Raw genomic sequence first — 24,277 nt, forward strand, 5'->3', positions numbered from 1 at the left:
TCATCTCTTAGTACTTTAACAAGGTACTTAACAAGAGCACCCTGTAAAATATACTCAGAGTGAGCACTGTCTGGAAGAAAGCTGAGATGCCATGCAATTCAAATAGGAAACCCAGCAAGGCAAAGTATCAGTAATCTCTGAGACTTGGGAGGCTGAGGCAGAAAGATTGAAAGTTGGAGGCCAGCCTCCACAGTTTAGCAAGACTTTGTTTCAAAATAAAAATTAAAAAACGGACTGAGGATGTAGCTCAGTGAAAAAGTGCACTGGGTTCAATCCTCAGTACCCCTGCCCCCGACAATAAAAGATAGCACATTTTTGTGCAAATTCTCAGGAACATGGACTCTTGGGGACAAGGTCAGCCTCTATTCTTCTCTGAAGAGAGTAAGTAGAGCACAAGCCAATACCTTCCAAGGTGTTCCTACGGCCATCCCCACCAATGATCACTTCAAATTCATACTCTGATACAGGATGAGTTTTGGGGTGCACCAGTGCCCGCCAACCTATCCCTGTGGACCAAATGCAAAATTAAGATCATTACTCAGACCAAATTCATATCTCTAAGATCATCTCTAGATACCCAGGCATACAGAATGCACAAAACTCCAAGCTAAAAACAATAAATAGAAAAGTATGGGGTATAAACTTCAGATAGAAAGAAGCTCCGAAGAGAACTTACAAAGGGACTTTCCCCACCATATGATTTTTCTATAGTACAAGTGCCTGCAATGACTAAGTCAAAGGCCTCGTCATGAACTTTGGATTGGGCAAAGGGTTGGGGGGCATGGGGATAGGAAAGATGGTGGAAGGAGACGGACATCATTACCCTAGGTACATGTATGATTGCATGAATGGTGTGACTCTACTTTGTGTACAACCAGAGAAGTGAAAATCTGTGCTCCATTTGTGTATAATGAATCGAAGAATATTCTGCTGTTATGCATAACTGATTAGAATAAATTCAAAAATTTTAACAAAAGGCCTCCTTATTCAACTTTAACAGTAAACTTCAAAGGCACAGACTATACAAAGAAATCCCTTTAACTAGTTCTGAAAAACACTGGCAGATTATTCCCATGTTCTCCTTTTACCTCATCTGTTCTCATCCTTTAAATGCCATTTTAAGCTTTCTTCATTTTTCCAATTCAACTTACGTTCATTTTCTTGATCCTCGGGAGGCTGTACAAGTCCTTGGAATTCTACATTGACATGTATTTCGATGCCTAGGATCAAGGCTACTTTCAAAAGTATTAGTTGGAGTTGACGTATACCTGGGTAAATACAAAGACTACATGTTTGCAAGAGCACACAGAGAAGAAAGAACACACCAGTAGTTGCTCCTCATGTTCCCTCCCACCCTTTCTCCTATGCATAGTCTATTCAGGTTCTCCAAAGTCTTTTGGAGCAGGAGACATTTTCTATGCCATGTTCTCTAACTTCTTTCTTTTTAAGGGTAAATACCAACCAGTGGAAGAGATGCTCTAGAGACTTTAAAGCCACCTACATCTTTGAGTTAGTATTCTAAACAATAGAAAACTTGGAGACAGCATGAGACTGTGGCCAACAGGAGACTCTCCTTTCTAGCTTCCCCTGATGTGTCAGAGATGCTATTCTCAGTAGTATCTATAGTCGTAATGGGACATGGCACCTACCACAGGACACAGGAGTACACTCATGAGTACACTTTTCACAGCTTGATATGGAGCCACTGTATTGCTTTCTGAAATATCCATGGCATCCCTTCTACTCTTATTATCTCACTGACCTTCACATTCTCTCAGCAGGTAAAAGAAATCACAATTCAGCCTTATCCTCTTAACAGAACCCCAACTTATTTACAGTTGTGGCAACTGAGGCACAAAATAATTGAAAATCTCACTCATTATCAAGGTGAGATTTATATACTATTTGATGCCCAAAGTTCCTACCCAGTGCCAGTTGTGGCAGCAATACTATGTATACAAAGATAGAAATCTAGTTGCTGATCTAAGACTCTCTCAGTCCCAAAATAATTCTGCCGCTCATAATCACTGGGAGACAAGTCCACTCTATCAATGACCCTCAGTCATCCCTCAAAGCCAAACTTACCTTCAATCTGTGACTAATCTGTTAGAAGCACATGCAAGTCCACTGCTAAGTCATCCTGGTTATTTTCCTTAGCTTACCACAACTATCACCCTCTGAGTCACACTCCCAAAGACTCATTAAGTCTCATGCTAGCACACATTTTAGTTTTGCAGATAACTATTGTTCCAAGCACTTCTGTCAGGGAAGTACAAGTTGTTAGCCAGTGTTTAATAAATTGGCACAACCACTTCAAACAGCAAAAAGTCTGGTACTCAGACCAAAGTTTCTTTGATAAAGTTTTCCTGGACTCTTTAGTGATAACCAATTTTTAAATAGAGGATTTCAACTTCATAATGCAGACAATTTCTGTTCTGAACTGGTTTTCAGATAGGCTACTTACAGGCATGAAAACAATAATCAACTGCATTAACTTGTATTTACCCTTTTCAAAAATACAGAGACTCCAAATGAGTTTGAAGATTGACAAGAGAATGCCAAGAGCTATTCTGGCTGTAGACTTCGTGAGTATCACCTAACCAGAGGAATTCTACTACTGACTTGTCATTCATGACCAACCTAGAACTCTGCTTTCTCTTTAAATATAAGGACTGTATCCCTGTAGCATGTTCTTCTTATGTTAGTTTAGCATATGAAAGATTACACTGCAGAGAGCCACAGCCTGTGTACTTCTTCTACTACTCCAAGAACCACCAAAGGATTGAGGCCCAAATTGGTCACCGGTTTCCAAAAGTCTAGCCCCTCTGCCTATCTCACACACTGCAAGTATTCAGTAATAGTCCAAGACCTAACTCAGACATCCTTAAGCCAGACTCCTCCTCCTTGCACAGGGCAAACATTGTAGTTCAAAGTTCTAGGTCACAGAACTACAAGAGGCAAATATTTTGACTCAATATAGGGAATGCTTGCTACATGATAGATACCAATGAGATCGGAACAAATTATGCTATTGAGCAGGAATTCCTCAGATAACCTACCTGTCTCTGTCTACTGAAAAGTGGGCGGGAGAAGGGTTGGAATCCTACAGCAGCTGGTGTTACTCACTGATATGATCGATGGCTCCAGCACAGAACTTGCCATAGAACTTCTTGGCACCCAGACCTCGAAGATCATGTATGGTGAAGGGCCAGAGATGTAAGACATTGTTGCGGGAAAAGGCATCTCGCTTCTCAATAACCACCACCTTAGCTCCCAATAAGGATAAATCAATGGCTGTGCGGAGACCACAGGGGCCAGCTCCAATGATGAGACACTGCAAAACACAGCTGCTTTAAGGCAAAGCTTGTGACTCTTAAAACATATTTCTAGAGATATTTTATAATCTCATAACCATCATTCCTGTAAACCTTCAGTGAGGGCTATTCTCTCCATTACCAAAAAAACTTCAAACCTGTCTGTGTCACAGCAGAGTTTGAAAGAAGAGCTGTGGTTGCTATGGATGGGAAAGACTGAACAAGTGCTACTTGTGAACCAAGTACATGTTCATCTTGGTCAGCCTGTAAGGCCCACATATCTGTAACATATTTAAAGGGGTAATCATTTCAATAAATAATATGAAAATCACATCTAATCTTTTATTGACAGGAGAGGACCTTTTGAAAGGCTTCTATGTTCAGCAGATTTCTGTCCAGGGAGGTAGAGATTATTATGGTTCAACAAATCTTCAGAGCCCTGGAATGGATTTACCACACAGATAATTCTCTGGAGGCCACTTTCAAAAGCCAAAATTTTATGTGCTAAAAGAGATGTAAAATCATCATTTCTAGACTGAAAGTCCAGGGAAATGCTCTTGAAAATCAATACTCTAGAGAAATACTCAGCATGAGGCTAAACAAAGATCTTAATTAGTTTGTACTGCATGCTCAGAAGAAAGCTGTGCAACACATTTGACTTTGAGTTCCTTTCATTTTTAAAGTCCAGTACTCACGAAAGTTTTGCTTTTGAATTTCTTGAATATTATTGATGATATCTATTCAAATGTAAATCCACTGGGATGGGTCTCTAGTTATGCACACAAGGGCAAACTGAAGTTGAGTATAGAGTTATGGTTTTATAAAGATGACATGTCAAGAACTATGAAGTTATGCGTAGATAAGACTTTTAACCTATCCATGACCTTGCTAAATGATCTGCATCCTCCTAAGAGGGTGAGGTTCAAAATGAAACTTCAGCAAAATGCAAAGCTTGACTTCAGGGTTGTTCTTAAAAAGTTGAGACTTTGAATGTCCAATATGAAAATACATGAAACATGCTCAGAAAAGGGTCTGGCACATGAAACAGTCAACCTTTCAACAGATGAATGGACAAAGAAAATGTAGTATATTTACACACAATGGAGTATTACTCAGCCATAAAGAAGAATGACTTTATGACATTTGCTAGCAAATAGATGAATCTGGAGACAATCATGCCAGTCCTAAAAAACCAAAGGTCAAATGTTTTCTGATATGTGAAAGCTAACCCACAATAAGGGGATGGGGTGAGGGGAAGAACAAAAGTGCAGTAGATTAGACAATGGAGAATGGAGGGCGGGGGGATAAGAAAAGGAAAGACAGTGAAATAAATTTGACATTATTTCCCCATGTACATATATGAAAACATTACAGTGAATAGTGAATCCTAACATCACATACATCCATGAGATCCTAACTAGAATAAGATATATTCCATGCTTATATATCAAAATGGATTCTGCTATTATATATAACTAAAAAGAACCAATAAATTTTTTTTTTAAAAGAAAAAAAAATGAGCATGAGTAATGGATCTGCAAAATTTCAACAGATTATAAGCTTAATTTCTTAGGTAATGAATGGACAAAGAAAATGTAGTATATTTACACAAAATGTAGTATATTTACACACAGTGATGCTAGAATCTGCCTGGCATCAACCTAGCCTGGGAATCTTACCCAGTCCATCTCTATTCAATTCTTCTAACTGGTACCTAGTTAAACTCTCATGTCAGTGACCTTAGAGTCTGAGAATAGTTAAGCCCTTACCTTAGTGTTAGTGCATGCTTTTCCCTTTTTATAGTCTTTGTGACTGCCCCGTTTGTCCAACTTTGCCCAGAGAGCTTTGGCTTTCCAGTAGTTAAGCTTGGACTTGAGCTTGTGATAGAAGGAACGGTAGTCTTTAGGCTTCAGTTCCAGGTGGTCACAGAGTTCTTGAAAGGCCTTGAGGGTTCCCTTGCAGGTAGTGGCTTGGACAAACCGGTCAAAGAGGACATGAGCTTGGTTCGTGGTCTCATGCTTCTTCTCTTCCATGCTTCCCCACTCTCAGCACTGTCCAACAGAGGGGGCAGTGGGATGGCAGTTGATCCACCTGACACTGTCACCTTAATCTAACGAAAAGAAAGAAAGAAATGGTCAGTATTTCTACAATTGATCTTTCTGAAGAAGAGATCTCAAGAGATAACACATTCATTCAACAAATGCATACTGAAATGCTCCAGGGACCATCCAAGATACTGAGGTGGAAAGATGAGTAAGACAGCCTTTGTTTTCAAGGATTTTATAGTCTAGTGAATGACAGGCACATAAACTGAATGATACAGTGTACCAATAGAGAGAGAGGAATAAGGAAGAGTACCTAAATCTCAGGGAGGCAGGGTCCTTATTAAAGATGAACCTCTAAGACATGACAGCAGAGTCTTCAGGGTAAGTAAATGTTAGCCACATAAGAAGAAGTATAGTATGTGAGAAATAAAGTAAAACACAGACAGTCCTATGAGGGACTGATAAAGATCAAAGTGTCAAAAAGATTCCCAGTTTTCCTTCTTAGGCCACTGAGAAATCATGATAGCAAGGCAATGAATTAAAAATAAAAGCACCCATTTGTGAACAGGGGTAGTAAACTCCCTTTTCAATCTGTCGCATCTGAGCTACTTAGGGGAAAATATAGCCATATACTAGGCAGTGGAGTATGAATGTGAAGTTCAAGGGAGCCCTTAGAGATGCAGACCAGGTTTGGGAGTCCTTAGTGTACAGTGGTAGTGGAACTGAAATAAGCCATGGCTTTACATGTGCTCTAGGAAGAACAAACCTGCAAGAAGAGGCTGGAAGAAAGTCCACCCCACTAGAAAAGATTATGAGAAACACAGAAAAAGGGTAGTGTCATAGAAGTTCTAAGAAGCAGGAAGTTCAGATGTGATAGTATCAGCAGAGATTTAAAAGACTTGAGAAGTCTTCTGTGTGTGGTACATGGCAGGATGGGGAGATTGTAGAGCCACCCCATTTTGCCCATAATCATGTTTAACAATAACAATGATGCCATCTATATCTTCCACTTATCAAAACATGAACACATTTGCCATTCTATGTGTCTGCTGTAAAGAGGCTTAAAGGCCGAAGATGGCACCTCATGTGTTTTTTCATCTACTTTCTCTCTGGCGTCTGTCACATCACCTTTGTACCACATTTTATTTATTATCACTATTACAACCATAATTTGGAGGTAGGTGGCAAAGGGCCAAGCTAAGCCATATGAAGAATGTAGGACCGGGTGACTGTAGGGCACCACCCTGAGCCACATGTGCCTACACAGGCTGCATGACCCTGGAAGTCACTTTGCCTCATAAAACTGATTTTTTTGTTGTTGTTGTGGAAGACAAGAAGGAATGATTGATGACTTCTACAACTCTCTCCCAATTCTGAAGTTCTCTGAGCCTTGTGTTAAAGAAATTCTCCTGGTCATAAAACTTGTTCCTGGTGCTTATCAATTCCATGAAAAAACACAATCTGCCAAAACTCACACAAAAATAATAGACAATCTAAAAAGGCCTATATCTATTAAATAAATTAAATAAATAATCTCATACATAGACATAAAAATCCTGAAGATAAGATCAGCAAGTTGAATCCAACATTATTCAATCAGAAGATACATGAATCCAACATTATTCAATCAGAAGGCACATCCTCCAATTTACCACTAGTATGACAAACATGACTGGCTTGGAACTGTGGAAGATTTACTCTTGGGGATAGGAGAAGATGAAGGGAGTTATTTATGTGCTGTCCTCAGGAGGGGAAAGAAGGAAAAAGTGGCCTTCTATTTACTGATATAATGTAAGAGAGCCACCAAGCTGCAGGTGCTGATACAATCAATTCTCAGAGAACAGGTGTTAAGTTTCACAAGGTTCTGTTGGGAAGCTCTTCCCATTATGAAGGAGAAACATCGCTCTGTTTTTCTCCATACCTCACCATGATATCATATGATTAAACCAAATCACTTACAAATGTGTCTTAAGCTTCATGAAAGAAAGTCATAGCTACAGGAACTGTCCTTTCCCTTTCACGTTTTCATGTCAATAGCTCAATACTTTTCTACTACTGTGGAGGATGAGTGGAAGATGATTAATTTATCATCTGAAATATACTAATTCGGCTTCTCACCTTAAAAAATGTTACTTACTCAACAGCCTTTCCTGGCTCTGGATATTAAGAACTATACATACTGCTTGTTCTAATATCCATGTGGGCAAGAGTTCAGCAAGAAATGGAATTAGGGGGCTTGGAATAGCTCAGTGATTGAGTGTTTGCCCAGCACGCATGAGCAGGTTGGTTCCCTCTCCAGCACCACAATAAACAAAAAAAACCAATAGATGAATAAATAAAACAAGATTAATGGAAACTAGCCTTCAATTTCCCCTAAATAAAGGTTTTGATTTAGGTAGTAGCAAGAAAAACATTTTAAAGTTCCTAAGAAGAATTCATTCTTTTTCTTACAAGCCAAAACTTACCTTAAAAAGACAGGTAGTTAAAAGACAGCTAGTAGGGGGTAAAAAAAAAAAAAAAAAAAAAAAAAACAGATGTTCTTATGCAACAGCAGAAGAAAGACTACAACAGGTAATAACCAACAACTGGAAACAAAGACCTCAGATAGCATTTGCTACACTGGGGACCCTCTGCATCTTGCCTTCTATGTAGGGAATCTGCAATTTTACTTGCTTTTCAGTGAGCAGACAGCACTGTGCTGTCCTGGACCCACATATCCTACCTGTGTTCACAATCAACCTTGATTTTGCCAGTCACAATGAAATGTTTGCAAGATTTGAACCCACTGTACATGTCTGATATATTTGCATCAAGGGAGAAAATAATTTTTCTTTGTTCCCTAATAGCAGCCACCTTCTACTTCTTGCCAGAACTTAGAGCACTGAGAACACCATTATTCTCTTGTTGAATTTAACACATTAAAACCCCACACCAGATATCTATAAAATCCTTTCCCTGGTCATAACACCTGCTTTGTGCTCCTATCTCTCCCTCAAGAGTGTCTTGGGCATTTGTGTCAGAAGAATAGTTCTGCTGCATGGGCTACCATCCCATTGGCTGGTTGTAGCCCATTCTGAAATAAATATTTATTTGCCAAGAGCTACTAACCACTACAGAGAAGATCCAAATAAGGTTCCACAGCAGATGCACACCTTGTTTAATAATCAGCCCCGATCTTTTGTAGTTGGAAATTTAAAGGTGCTGCAATGCACCTTTAAATTAACAGGTTTCAGCTGCAGAGTACCTGCTTATGGGCAGCAGACAAGTATTAAGTGCCCAGGCTAAAGGATCATGACCTTCAGGGACTAATGACAGCAGATAAACAGAAGCAGGTTGGTTCCTGGAACAATGCAACAGGCATTCAAGGTAAGACTACACGAGACTGAATCCCTTGGGCTGTCTTACTTTTCCTTCTTTGTGAGCCAGATCACTGGAGTTGGAAGACAAATCTAGAGTACCACACCATTATTCTGTGGCTCTGTTGCACTGGGACTGTCTCATTTCCAAGAGGACTTACCTTGCATTCTGACTTGTTCTGAAAAGCCAGGCAGAATGGCAGAAGAGCCATTCCTGAAACCAACCCATTTCCCCTCATTCCTGAATGTCAAAGCCAACTCATGCTCCCCCTGACTTCTCCTTGACCACCCATCCAAGTGTCTTGGGAAAAATCAACATTCACAATTACAGGAACATTAGGGACCAGGAAACCTGGCAGGAAGGTACTTGAAATTCTGGGGACAGAAAAATCAAGGTATGAAAAGAAAAAGGCAAGGGAAGTGAGGAGTCTGAAGGGGGAAAAGGAAGAAACAGTGATGCCAGGTTTCCAGAGCATCTGTGAGACTGCCAGTTGACAATACCCTGCATGTTTTGTCTAGTGGCAGCTGACTGCTGACTCAGATGCTCTGTGCATTCCTTGGCGGTAGAGGGAAGTGCTGGGGAGACAGACAGCCTATGAAGAACATGCAGGAACAGGGTTCATGTTTTTATTTACAACAAGAATGAAAGGTTACTCTGACTCATAGGTGGATATGAGAATGCTCAATCTGCAGCTCTTAGAATAGGTGGGTGGTTGTTTGGGGGGTTAGTGAAAAAAATTATCTTTAAAATTAGAAAAAGGAAAGAAAGAAAACAACAAAATAAGAATCACTCACCGTCTCAAAAAATAACAGGCTCAATGGTAAAGTGCCCCCTCCAAAAAAAAAAAAAAAAAAAAAAAAAAAAAAAACTGTCTGGAATGGGGTTTCTCATCCTCTCTAACTCTACTTCTCAGCTTTGTTTTTCTCACAGCTCTTCAGATAAGGCTCTGGGTACCCAGAGTGAGGCTTCATTTTTCTCTCCTGTCTCTATACGATTAATATACCAGTAGGTATGCAAATCTCTAAATCTTAAAGGAATCCAAAAAGTGCTCCTTTTCCTAGCCCACTCAGTGAGAGGTGTGACTTGTCTAAATAGATTTTGGAACTATAGTAGGTGTATAGGAATGCTTGTTTTGGAATGCTGTTAGGAGGAAACTTAGTTGAAAAATTCATATTAGATTATTGAGATTCCATAGTGTTTTGCCACAAAAACAAGGATCCCCAAATCACCAAAATAGTTCTAGACATATTTTTTTCTGCAACATGAGCAACTGAGCTGCTATCATTTGAATGCAAACACTGAGGTCATGGCTTCAGAGGTAACAAGTTGACTAAGTCAAAGACTGTCTGGGGTTGGGCACACCTGTAATCCCAGAGACTAAAGAGATTGAGGCAGGAGAATCATAAATTCAACATAGCCCCAGCAACTCAGCAAGGCCCGTCTTAAAAAATAACAAGGCTCAATGGTAAAGTGCCCCCTCTTAAAAAAAACCCACAAAAACTGTCTGGAATGGGGTTTCTCATCCTCTCTAACTCTACTTCTCAGCTCTGTTTTTCTCACAGCTCTTCAGATAAGGCTCTGGGTACCCAGGAAGCAACTCAAAATCTTGCAAGGCAAGTAGTCTTCCTCATGCATTAATTTTCCCCCAATTTTTTTTATGGTAACTAACACATACTATAAAATTCCCATCTTAGCCATTTTGTTGTTTGTTTGTCTGTTTGTTTGTTTAAGACAGACTGCTAGAGTCTGTAAACAAGTCAAGATGGCGCCTGGCATTTTGCAGAGGGAGTGGTTTATGAAGTAACCCAAGCGAGCCATTAAGTGTAGAGATTCCTTATTGGTTGACTGCTGTATCTAGTTTATGTTAATTAAGATAAGCTGTGTGTAATGTATATATACCCCTCCAGTCCTACAATAAACGGATCCCACTCCTGCTGTATCAATGTACACAAGTTGTTCATCACCCCCCGGTTATTTTGCTGCAGCCGGACTGCGGCAACAGACCTCTGTTGTGTTTGTCAAATTGGCCTCCAACTCCTGGGCTCAAGTGATCCTCCTGCCTCAATCTCTCAAGTAGTTGGGACCTCAGGCATGTAACACAGAACCTGGCTAATCTTAAATCAATTTAAGTGTAATAGAATACTGTTAAATACAATCATAAGAGAGTACAACCATCATTACCATCCAACTCTGTAACTCCTTTTATGCACAGGGTTCCAATTTCTCCATATTCTCACCAATACTATTTTTCTGTAATTTTTCTTTGTTTGTTTGTAGATGGACCCAATACCTTTATTTTTAAATTATTTTTATGGGGTGCCGAGGCTCCAACCTAGTGCCTCACACATGCGAGGCAAGAGTGCCATCACTGAGCTACAACCCCAGCCCTCAGTGTTAGTTTTGATAGTGTCCATCCTAACAGGTTTGAGGTAGTATCTCACCGTACTTTTCATTTGCATTTCCCTAGTGATTTGTAACATTAAGCATATTTTCATGTATTTACTGGCCACTTGTATAACTTCTTTTGAAAAATGACTATTCAAATGTCATTTGAAATGTCCATTCTTTAACTGGGTTATTTTTGTTCTTGTTAAGTTTTAGGAATTCTCTGTATTTGGGGTATTAATTCCTTATCAGATACATGATTTCCAACCACTTTCTCCCATTCTGTGGGTTGCCTTTTCACTCTGTTGATCGTGTCTTCTGATACATCTTTTTAAAAATTTCATGAAACCTAACTTGCTTTTTTTTTCTTTTGTTGCCTGTGCCTTTGGTGTCATATCCAAAATAGTCACTGCCAAATTTAATGTTGTGAAATTTTGTCCTATGTGTCCTGGGGGTGGTTCTAAGAGTTTTATAGTTTTAGGTTTTACATTTAGGTCTTTGATCCATTTTGAGTTAATTTTGTGTATGGCATTAAATAAAAGTCCAAATTCATTCTTTTGCATATGAATATTCAGTTTTCTCAGCACCACTTGTTTAAAAGATTGCCCTCTTGCCACTGAATGCTCTCAGCACCTTTGTCAAAAGTCTTGACCATCCATACGTGCAAGGGTATAGTAGTGGGCTCTCTTCCATTGGTCTATATGTCTTTTTTGTTGTTTTTTAAATATGGAATGCTTCATGAATTTGCATGTCATCCTTGTGCAGGGGTGATGCTAATCTTCTCTGTATCATTCCAATTTTAGTATATGTGCTGCTGAAGTGAATACTATATGTCTGTCTTTAAACCAGTACCACATTTTGGATTACTATTTCCTCATAGTAAGTTTTGAAATCAGGAAGCATGAGCCCTCTAGCTTTGTCCTTCTTTTTAAAAACTGTTTTGGCTATTCTGGGTACTTTGAGATTCCACACAAATTAAAAAAAATATATTAGTTGTAGTTGAACATAATTTATTTATTTAAATAATTATTTTTTAGTTGTATTGGATACAAAACCTTTATTTTATCTATTTATTTTTATGTGGTGCTGCAGATCGAACCCCAGGGACTCACACGCCCTAGGCGAGTAATCTACCGCTGAGCCACAACCCCAGCCCCCTATTATTTATTATTATGTAGTGCTGAGGATGGAACCCAGCACCTCACATGTGCCGGATGAGCACTCTACCGCTGAGCCCCAGTCCCAATCTCGAGATTCCATATGAATTTTTCTGCAAAACCAAACCAAAACAACAACAACAAATCCCTCCAAAAATTGGGATTTAGACAGGGGTGGTACCGACTCTGTATATTACATCTTAAGTTTTCTAAACCATGAACATGGAATGTGTGCTCAGTTATTTAAGTTTAATTTCTTTCAGTGATATTTTAGTTTCATTGTATAAGTCTTTCACCTCCTTGGTTAATTTCCAAGTATTTTATCCTTTCGATGCTATTATAAATGAAATTGTTTTCATAATTTCCTTTTCAGATTATTCACTGCTAAGTACATAAAAATGCTGACTTGCTGAATTCTTGACTTTGCTGAATTCCTGTATTAACTCTAATGGATTTTCTGAGTGGAGTCTCTAGGGTTTCTGCATATAAGAGTGTGTCATCTACGAACAGAGATAATCTCACTTTTTTCCTTTTCTTTGTCCCCCAACACCAGTACTAGGAATTGAACACAGGGTACTCTACCACTGAGCTATTTCCCTAGCCCTCTTCAATTTTTTAAATTTTGCAACAGGATCCTGATGAGCGGCTCAGGCTGGTCTCAAGCTTGCAATCCTTCTGCCTCAAATTCCCAAGTAGCTGAGATTACAGGTATGAGCCACCATGCCTGGCTCACTTTTTCCTTTTCAGTGTAGATACTTTTTCTTGCCAATCTGGTTTGGCATATTAAACAGAAGTGGCAAAAGTGGGCATCCTTGCCTTGTTCCTGATTTTAAGAGGAAAAGCTTTCTGTCTTTACTATTGAGTACGATTGTTTGCCATAGGTTTTACATATACTGCTTTTATTAAGTGGAAGTCATTTCCTTCTATTCCTAGCTTTTGAGTGTTTTTATGAAAGGGTGTTTAACCTTCAATGTTTTCATGTTTTGGTATGTCTTATATTCTCAGATCTTTTCTTTTTCATGCTATTTAGCATCAAACTCATCTGCAGCACAAAACTAATCCCCACCCCCACCCTGTGTCTATTCCTTCTTTCTATGCACCTATTCTTTATTAATACAGTAGTAGTCTTCATCTACACCTGCCATTCTTCAAGGACTATTTAAATGTTTCTCTTCTCCACTAATAGTGAGTTTTCTTAGGGAAGGGATCAGGTCTTTGTAGTTATAGTCTGACTTGTAACAGAACTGTTCTATGTTTCTACTGAATCACTGAGGAAAAGATGGAGCTAGTTGCTCTTGAAGGACCAGTCTGGTGGACAAACATTAGCCTGTGTGACTGGGGAAGATGAAGGAGAACTAAATAGATGTTATAGATAAGCTTTCTCATGTGCTACCCAAAAGTGGTACCTAATAAATCACGTCATCTGGTGCTGGGAGCCATTAGCCAAGTAGCTATGACAATTTCCTTGCCAGCGTACCCCATGTTGCTTAGTGGAAGGACTTGTGGAAATAGGACATTTTGCAGTGACATTGCATCTAAGATGACCTTGCTCAAGGACCAGGGCGGATCCGGGTTTAGGGTGTTCCTGGTTTAGGATGATCCGGGTTTGGGGCGTTCCCGGTTTAGGACTATCCGGGTTTAGGGTGGTTCCAGGTTTAAGGTTATTCCTGCTGGGAATAGGGCGTATCCTGCTGCCTGAGTTCCCCTTGAGTTCTCACGGGATTCAGACAGTATTTTTTGGGAGACAGAAGCCCAGTGGTGGTGGATTTGAGCAGAGAACATGGATTTCCCCAGAACATGATTGTAGACGGCTGGTGTGAGTTCGGGAATAAAGAGTTGCTGTTTGAATCTACAAGCTGTGTGGTGGCTCGTGATTTTGTGCCCAGCCAGACTGCGGCATTTGTGCCCAGCCAGACTGCGGCAACCTGGAAAGTCAATGATATTCTGTGAGGATCAACTAGCAGGAATGTGGCACTTTATAATGAATCCTTACTCCACTTCATCCTGGCCTCTGAACTGATCCTTTCTAGAGGTTTCCAAGAAGAACCCGAATCATATGACATCTAGGTTCTCAGCCAAGTATCTAATTCTGAAAGGCAGTAGTATGGCCTTAGCCCATATGTTTTGTCTCTTCGAACTTTTTAATTCTACTCTTTGCCAACAACCAATGTCTTCACTAAAACCAACACACCTACGCAACTGAGTAACGACATGAGTCAAAACCAAATTGACCTCTGTCTTGTGGTTCTATTGCCGAGACACACATTAAACTGTCCAAATCAGAAGGATACATCCAATAAACACAGTTGCTAATGCTAATACCCATGCCTGCCCAAAATAACCCACAAAAACAATCAGAAGGAATAGTGGCACATACCTTAATCCTAACTACTATAGAAGCTGAAGTAGGAGGATCCCAAATTTGAGGCCAGCTTGGGCAACTTAGTGAGACCCTGCCTCAAAGTAAAATAAAAAGGGCTGGGCTATGCTCAGTGATTTAGAATTTTCTTGTTCAGCTTGTGTGAGGATCTAGGTTCAATCTCCAGTACCACCACCATCATCACCACCACATCATCATCATCACCACCACCACCATTATCATCATCCAACTTAAGATCTTATGTCTTATAATTAAGCTTCCTCACCTATAAAATTTTAAAAAATCCAAAAAATCATAGTGTTTTGTGCAAATTAAGTAATGAATGAAAAATGGTTAGTGTACCAGACCCATAGCAAGGCCTAGTCAATGATGGATGGCACTGCTGTTTTACCTAGCTGTTCATAAATAAATCTCAGCAACAAAAAATGATAGTCTAAATACATGGCTACTCTATATAACAGAAATAGATCTCAATTTTGTTTTTTGAATGAAAGAAAAACATTTCACAATTTTATTCCATCATCACTCTCCACTCTCCCTTAGAACTGTTCTACAAGGTATGGTAATGGCATGGTGAGGCAGGGGCTAAAGGATTAAGATCTGTCAGTGAGTTTCTGTCACACTCAAATGTTAAAACAAGGCAGGTAGAAGGACTTCCTCAGTAATGACAAGATAGTTACTAGGTATCAGAGCCATGCTTTACATGATCTTCACCAATGCTGTGAGATAAATCTATTACCTCCATTTTGCAGAAGGGGAAACTGCAGCTTAAAGAAGTTTAAAGGTCACAAAACAAGATGGAAGTAGTATAGCCATGCTTTAGGTTCATACCTGCCTACTCTGGGGACTAAGTCCTTAGTCATAAAAAAAACACTTAAGAATACACATTGAGAAATGAAAGCCCATCAATACATGCTCCCAGCTTCTGCCTGAGAGCAGAAACTTGCAGGTATTGAGATGGGCACAGCTGTGCAATATATAATTCCTTTTCTTCTCACAATTTATCACTGCATCTGTTCCTTTGAAATAGAATCTTTTCACAAATGGAAGATATAACAGTCTGGTTTCATAGGAATTTTTTCTATTGACTGATGATGGAAGCCTAAATGACTAAAATAGTAATAACACAAGCTTTATCAGTCTGCATTCTTTAGCAGGCTCTAACACCCCAGCCATCAGTGACACATTTAAGGAATCAATTACAAAGCTCGCTTTCTTTCTTACTTTTTTGGTGGTGCTGGGGATTGAAGTCAGGGCCTTGTGCATGCTAGGCAAGCACTCTACCAACTGAGATATACCCCCAGTCCCCTACCCTTTTTCTTTCTTTCATTTTCTTTTGTACTGAGGATTTAAGCCAGGGGCACTTTACCACTGAGCCTTATCCCCAATCCTTTTTCCATTTTTTATTTTGAGAGAGGGTCTCACTAACCTGCTAAGGGCTTCACAATTGCTGAAGCTGACCTTGAACTTGTGATCCTCCTGTCTTATAGGCTTGAGCCACTGCACCCAGCAATTACAAAGTACTTTCTAATCAACTAACATATAAGGAGGTGAACCTACCTACCATCAAATGTACAGAGCTGAGTTATGGTGAGACTAAAAGACCAGCAACTTCCTGCCCCACTATCCTGAAAGCATTGCTAGGATGGGATGGGGGTGGTGGGGAATGGGCCTTGACAAGGGAGAAAGCCTCATTGAGGATGTGGTGAAACACAACCAAAGGAGAATCCTACAAAAGCTGTTCTTTGCAAGGCCAGGCCCTAATCTCACTCAGCACTGTGTACCCAGTTTCAGGTACATGGCAGGTGCACAATGAAGTTCTGCTGAATGAAGGGCTGCAAAGTCAGCTACACTACTGCACACTCTGGAAGCTGGCTGGCTGGCTGGCTAGCCGGCAGGCTGTACAGGGAGACCTTGAGGGCCTTTGTAGCATAAGTGCTCCCAGAACAGCAAGATTCCAGCGGTCCAAAGAGATATAAATACCCCATAAAGATTATTATAGAGTCCTTGGAAGAAATGCAGGGTCCCATAAAGGTACCCTGCCATAATAACCTCCCTCTATCTGGGACAGACTTTAAAATGCTTTCCTAACACTCAAATGACAAGAGGTTAAACTGGAATAGATCTGGGGGTTTCTTTTTCAGTTGTTTAGTCTGCCTGTTACCACTGCCATGGAATCACACAAAATATCATGGTCAGGGCTGGGGTTGTAGCTCAGCGGTAAAGCACTTGTCTTGCATGTGTAAGGCACTGGGTTCGATTCTCAGCACCACATAAAAATAAACAAAGATACTGTGTGTTCATCTACAATTAAAAATATATTTTAAAAAATATCATGGTCAAAGTTAGATAGCATGTGAAAACATTCTTCTAAGCATTCTTCCCGAAGCTCCTATCATTAATCCATGGCTACACCCATCTTGTCTGCCTTCCTCCTATGACAAAGAACAGACGACCATCTTGGCATCTACCTAAAGCTACCCTCTCTACCTGTGTACGTGACTCCATTCCTCCCTCATTTAACCACAATGCCTCCTCTATTGGTCCCTTTCTTCTGCATCAATCCCTTCCTTCCACAGAACCATTCCTATCCCTGTTAGTACTATCATCTTTAATAACTCAGTCATGCTTTTTCTCCCACTCTCTTTTGAATTACAACCATTAGACCTTGTTCTTACTACTCCACAGAAACATCCATTAGGTCGTGAATGATTTCCACATTGTCAAATTCAATGGTCAATTCCCGTTTTCCCCAGTCTGTTCACAGCATGAGTCACAGCTGACCCCTTCCATTCTCAGCCTCTAGGACACTTACTCTCCATACTCTAGGACAATTACTCTCCATCCTGTAGGATACTTACTCTCCATCCTCTTGTGTAATTCATCCAGGACTTCTCATCTCAGTCAGTATAAAAACAACACTTCTACAATAGCCTACGAGGGTTTCACAAACTTTTTCCTCTCATGCTCTTTTATATATTTGAAAACTATTGACTCAAAAGAATAGTCAACATTTACTATATGAAAACTTAAAACTGAGAAAAAGCTTCAGTATTTATTAATTCACTTTAAAATATTTAACTATTACATATTTTTAACATTATTCACATATTTTATGGGGCAAAAAAGCCACCAATTATTTTCCAAAATAGAAACTTAGTGAGAAGAGTAACACTGTTTCACATTTTTGCAAATCTTTTTAATGTATGGTTTAAGAGGACAGCTGGGTTTTCCCGTTTCTGCATTCCCAAATGTTGTAACATCACACATCATGCAGCCTCTAAATAACACCATCTTGGTATTATTATGAAACCAGTTTTGAGCTTGTGAATCAAATAAAAAGGCCCTAGGTGAGCTTCTCTGGGATCTGCACCCTTACCACCACCCCCCACCTCTTTTTTTATTGCTGCCCTTAATCCTTGCCTCCAGCATACTTCTTGTCACCAAAGGAAAAGTTAAAAAGAAGGCTTAAAGCTGGGTGCCATAACAATTGACTATAATTCCAGTTACTCAGGATGCTGAGGTAGGAAGACCCTAAGTTCAAGGTCAGCCTAAGCAACTTTGCCACACCCTGTCTCAAAAAATAAAAAGAGCAGGAGACACAGCTCAGTGGTAGAATGCCCATAGGTTCAATGGCCAATAAATCCCTTCCCCAGAGGAAGTTAAAAAAAAAAAAAAAAGAAAGACTTAAGGAGATGGAGTTGTGGCTCAGTAGTAAAATGTTTCTCTTGTATGAGCAAGGCGCTGAGTTCAACCCTCAGCACCACATAAAAATAAATAAATAAATAAAGGTATTTTTTTTTAAAGGTTTAAATAAAACACTTCTTATCCCAGGCAGGGGTTTTAGTAGTGGGGTTTAAGTGTGTGCTTAGGATATATGAGGCCCTAGGTTCAATCCCTAGCGCAAAACAAACACAAAACCAACCCCAGTCAACTCCAAATAATAACAACAAAATCACTTCTTACCCTCTTTCCCTGGTTTTCTCCAAAGCATTTACCTGACACATTTGTTACTTACTGTCTGTTTTCCCCTTTTGCCATTTTGTTCACTGCTGAATCCTTATGTCCAGAGCAGTTTTTGGCAGGTGTACAGTAATTTGCACTCTAATGACTGAACGAATAGGTAAATGAACTTCTCCAGCCAGTCCAGGTTTCTGGGGATCCAGGCAGAATTTTTTGAAGAGATGAAGCAGACATAATAGAAAATGAAAATGGCTTGAGCGCTTTCAGGCAAATGCTACAGGCTGAGAGAAGGAGTACACAGAGATCCAAAAAATCTCTAAGAGGTATCTATATCACACCTGTGATGCTTTTCTGGTCCTCTGGAAACCTTTGCTTTGTCCATGATCACTACTGGCCCTAGGCCTCACTGTGTTCAGCAAGCTCCACACCAGCTCAGGCCCTGTTCCTGCTTGTAGGCAAGGAGAGCAGAACAGGAACCAGACCTGGAGGCAGCTTTGATTCAAAAGCCACATAGAATCACAGTCCGCTATAAAAACAAACTGGTTTCTAGAAAAAAATGGCAGTATCAGTGTCATGAAATGCTACACAAAAGCCCCCATTATAATTCCAAGTTGTCTGCTTTCAAAATCTGCATCAGAAAATCATGAAGCTGTCATAAGCTCTGGCTGTCTGGAGAGGCAGCGCTTCAAAGCAGATGACAAAGAGGAACCAAAAGGATATTGTGTATCTTGCAGTTCACCAGCTTCTGCTAAGGCCAGCCAGAGATTGGAAGGCACACATGAGACAGAAAGTTAGACAAAACTCCGGCTTGCCAAGTAGAATGAGGATGGGACAAAAGTAACTTTTCTGTACTACTGAAGAAAAAAGTCACAGCTGAGCCAATCAATGGGGCTATACCCCCACCATAATCTCCAACCAGAGGTGGGGCCTAAATAGTACCCATTGGTCTTTTCACAGAGAACCTACTGGTTCCTCCAGACTTGGCTCTGTGTCTCAGCTACTTACTCCATTCTCATCCCACTGTTCCACTCTCAAATGACCTTGCCTCCCGTACGATGGAGAAATATTTAAAATATTATGGTTTCTTCACTAATCTCTCCTGGGAAGTTGGCTGAGGTTTTGTGCTCTCCAGCCTTCCTCTCCCTCAGAGAAGGGTCTTACCTGTCAAAGAATGTCTAGCTCATATCTTTGCTTTCCCTGGAATTTGGCTCCATCTACTAATCATATGCTTTTTCTCCCCCATTTTAACCACTTTTCAATATACAGGTCAGTGGCGTTAGTATGTTCATATATGTGCAACCATCATCACCATCCATGTGTCATATGTTTTAAATCTCTCTCACTTACCAGACTCCTCTCCCCTAATCCTACTAACATGCTGGAGTTTCCCTCATCTTTAGACAAGCTCATATGGGGGCATGCACATGCACACACACAGAATCTTACCCTGTACTCTTTTCTATTTCTGACCTCCTCCTCTTGATTTTGCTACTGGACTTCCTGAAAGAGCAGTCTACCAAGCATGCTTTTGCTGACACCATTTCTTAATACCGTAATGACCTATTCTGTTCATCTTTTTTCTCCCTATCCAATCTGGCTTTTGTCTCCATCACTCCACTGAGGTCAACAATGGCATTCTAACTGGAAAGGCTCAAACTTAATCTCACTTGCTGCCTCTCTTTGGCTCTTCCTGGAAGCTCCCTCCCTTGGCTCTGTGAGACTTGCCTCGTGCTTCTCCTTACTCCCTGCATCTCTCAACCGGCTCCAACTCTCTCATCTGCTGCTCTCTACTGGATGACCCTAAGTTTTTATCTCTCTGACCTTGGTCCTGAAATACAAATACAAACAATACCATCTATTATCTCACAGGCATCTCAAACTGACAAAGCCCCAAACTGAACATTCCCACTCCCTCATATAATCAAATGTCACCACCATTCCATCCACCTACCAAGTGGAAATCTGGGGTCACCTAAGACCCTTCTCTGTTTTCACTCTCTCTGTACAATCTCTGGTTCTAACTTTCTAGGATCCTACTTCACAATCTTCACTTGTCTACCATTACTTGGGGAAAGGTTTCTAGCTCAGACTATCATAAGAACCCCTCAGTCTCTCTTTTTTTTTTCTTCCTGGTTTAAAAAAACAGAAATTTATTTTCTCACAGTTCTAATTAGTCCCTTAATCTTAACCCCTCTCCAATCTGTAACCTACATGAGTGCAAGAGCATTCTTTCTTATGTTTAAGTCTATTGATGTGATGAATTACATTTATTGATTTCAGTATGTTGAACCAACCTTGCATCCCTGGGATGAGCCCCCTTTGATTGTGGTGCACTCTTTTTGTATTCAATTTGCTAGAATTTATTGAGAATTTTTGCATCAATGTTCATTACAAAATTTTTCTTTCTCTGATGTGTCTTTGCTGGTTTTGAAATCAGGGTGATATTAGTCTCATGAGTTTAGAAGTGTTCCCTCTTTTTCTATTTCATGAAATAACTTGAGGAATATTGGTATTAGTTCTTCTTTAAAGGTCTTATAGAACTGGGCTTTTCTTGGTTGGTAGGCTTTTGATGGTGTCTTCTATGTCATTGCTTGAAATTGATCTGTTTCACTTGTGTATATCATCCTGATTCAGTTTGGGCAAATCATATGACTAGAAATTTGTTGAGACCTTTGATATTTTTTATTTTATTGGAATACAAATTTTTAAAGTAATTTCTAATTATCTTCTGTATTTCTGTAGTGTTCATTGTGATATTTCCTTTTTCATCATGGGTGTAGGTAATTTGAGTTTTCTCTCTTCTCTTTGTTAGCATGGCTAAGGGTTTATCAATTTTATTTATTTTTTCAAAGACCAACTTTTTGTTTTGTCATTTTTTTCTTTTGTTTCAATTTCATTGATTTCAGCTCTGATTTTAATTATTTCCTGTCTTCTGCTTTGGGTGTTGATTTGTTCTTCTTTTTCTAGAGCTTTGTGATGTAATGTTAGGTCATTTATTTGTTGACTTTTTCTTCTTTTAAAAAATGAACTCCATGCAATGAACTTTCCTTTTAGTACTTACTGCCTTTATAGTGTCCCAGAGATTTCAATATGTTGTATCAGAATTCTCATGTACCTCTAAGAATTTTTTAATCTCTTTGATGTCTTTTGAAACCCATTGTTCATTCAATAGCATATTACTTGGCCTCCAGGTGATGAATAGCTTTTATTTTTTATTTTATGATTGATTTCTAATTTCATTCTATTATGATCTGATGATAGAATCATATGATCATCTCAATAGATGCAGATTCCACAAAATACAGTACCCCTTCATGCTCAAAACACCAAAAAAAAAAAAAAAAAAAAAAAAAAACTAGGGATAACAGGAACATATCTCAACATTGTGAAAGCTATCTATGCTAAGCCCCAGGCCAACATCATTCTAAATGGAGAAAAATTGAAAGCATTTCCTCTAAAAACTGGAACAAGACAGAGATGCCCTCTTTTACCACTTCTATTTAACATACTTCTTGAAACTTTAGCCAGAACAATTAGACAGACAAAAGAAATTAAGGGGATACAGATAGGAAAAGAAGAACTCAAATTATCACTATTTGCCAACGATATGATTGTATACCTAGAAGATCCAAAAGATTCCACCAGAAAACTGCTAGAACTAATAAATGAATTCAGCAAAGTGCCAGGATATGAAACCAACACCCATAAATCTGTACATCAGTAACAAATCCTCTATAATAGAAACTAGGAAAACTACCCCATTAATAATAGCCTCAAAAAAAAAAATACTTGGGAATCAACTTAATAAAAGAGGTGAAAGACCTCTACAATAAAAATTACAGAACACTAAAGAAAGAAATTAAAGAAGACCTTAGAAGATGGAAAGGTCTTCTTGATCTTGGACAGGCAAAATTAATATTGTCAAAATGACCATACTACCAAAAACACTATACAGATTTAATGCAATTGCAATTAAAATCCCAATAACATTCCTCATAGAAATAGAAAAAGCAGTCATGAAATACATCTGGAAAAACAAGAGACCCAGAATAGTTAAAGCAATCCTTAGCAAGAAGAGTGAAGCAGGTGGCATCACTATACCAGATCTTAAACTACAGTACAGAGCAACAGTAACAAAAACAGCTTGGTATTGGCTTGTTGATGAATGGTACAGAATAGAGGACACAGAGACAAACCCACATACAATTATCTCATGTTAGACAAAGGTGTCAAAAACATATATTGGAGAAAGGAACAAATGGTGCTGGGAAAACTGGAAATCCATTTCCAACTAAATGAAATTAAGCCCTTATCTCTCACCATGCACAAAACTCAACTCAAAGTGGATCAAGGACCTAGGAATTAAACCAGAGACCCTGCACCTAATAGAAGAAGACGTAGGCCCAAAACTTTATCATGTCGAATTCCTTAATAAGACTCCTATAGCACAAGAAATAAAATCAAGAATCAATAAATGAGATGAATTTGAACTAAGAAGCTTCTCAGCAAAGGAAACAATCAGTGAGGTGAATAGAGAGCCTACAGAATGGGAGCAAATTTTTACCACACGCACATCAGAGCACTAATCTCTAGGATATATAAAGAACTCAAAAATCTTAACACCAAAAAACAAAAAAACAAACAAAAAAAAACCCGATCAATAAATGGGCCAAGGAACTGAACAGACATTTCTCAGAAGATGATATACAATCAACCAACAAATATATGAAAAATGTTCAACATCTCTAGCAATTAGAGAAATGCAAATCAAAACTACTCTTAAGATTTCATCTTACTCTAGTTAGAATGGCAGCTATTAAGAATACAAACAACAATAAGTGTTAATGAGGATGTGGAGAGAAACGCACACTCATACATTGCTGGGGGGACTGCAAATTGGTGCAACCAATATGGAAAGCAGTATGTAGATTCCTTGGAAAACTTGGAACAGAACCACCATTTGACCCAGCTATCCCACTGCTCGGTTTATACGCAAAGGACTTAAAAACAGCATACTATAATAACGCAGCCACATCAGTGTTTATAACAACACAATTCATAATAGCTAAATTGTGGAACCAACCTAGATGCCCTTCAGTAGATGAATGGATAAAGAAACTGTGGAATATACACACAATGGAATATTAATCACATTAAAAGAGAATAAAATCATGGCATTCGAAGATAAATAGATGGAGTTGGAGACTATTATGCTAAGTGAAGTAAGCCAATCCCCCAAAACCAAATACTGAATGTTTTCTCTGATATGGGGATGCTGATCCATAATGGGATGCGGGAGAGCCTGGGAGGAATGGAGAAATTTTCTATAGGGCAAAGGGGAAGGGAGGAGGTTGGGGGGGTAGGAAAGAAAGTGGAATGAGATGGACATCATTACTCCAAGTACATGTATGAAGACACAAATGGTGTGACACTACTTTGTGTACAACCAGAGACATGAAAAATTGTATTCTATATGTATACTCTGAATTAAAATGCATTCCGCTGTCATATATAACAAATTAGAATAATTTTTTTTTAAAACAAGGCTACCAGGGATTGAACTCAGGGGCACTCAACTATTGAGCCACATCCCTAGCCCTATTTTGTATTATATTCAGAAACAGGGCCTCACTGAATTGCTTAGCGTCTCTCCTTTTTTTTTTTTTTTTTTTTTTG

The 24,277-nt window shown here is 39.3% G+C and overlaps 1 protein-coding gene and 1 non-coding gene across 28 annotated transcripts in view; both read right to left on the reverse strand.

Moving 5' to 3' along the window:
- Mical3 (microtubule associated monooxygenase, calponin and LIM domain containing 3) overlaps positions 1 to 24,277 on the reverse strand; it is a 264,490-nt gene that overhangs the window by 113,667 nt on the left and 126,546 nt on the right. For all 27 annotated transcript variants that reach the window (XM_048787731.1, XM_048787745.1, XM_048787747.1 and 24 more), the window contains 4 exons: positions 5,084 to 5,424; positions 3,127 to 3,334; positions 1,152 to 1,268; positions 405 to 506 (listed from right to left, as the gene is read on the reverse strand). In XM_048787731.1, coding sequence (XP_048643688.1) covers positions 405 to 506; positions 1,152 to 1,268; positions 3,127 to 3,334; positions 5,084 to 5,347 — 691 coding nt within the window. In that variant the 5' untranslated portion in view covers positions 5,348 to 5,424. The remainder of the gene's footprint in view (positions 1 to 404; positions 507 to 1,151; positions 1,269 to 3,126; positions 3,335 to 5,083; positions 5,425 to 24,277) is intronic.
- On the reverse strand, positions 11,822 to 11,928 carry LOC125611912. Its single transcript, XR_007342158.1, has one exon. It is a non-coding gene; the product is annotated as a U6 spliceosomal RNA (small nuclear RNA).

Source organism: Marmota marmota, unplaced genomic scaffold (genome assembly GCF_001458135.2).
Source record: "Marmota marmota marmota unplaced genomic scaffold, marMar, whole genome shotgun sequence".
In the NCBI taxonomy this organism is placed as follows: domain Eukaryota; kingdom Metazoa; phylum Chordata; class Mammalia; order Rodentia; family Sciuridae; genus Marmota; species Marmota marmota.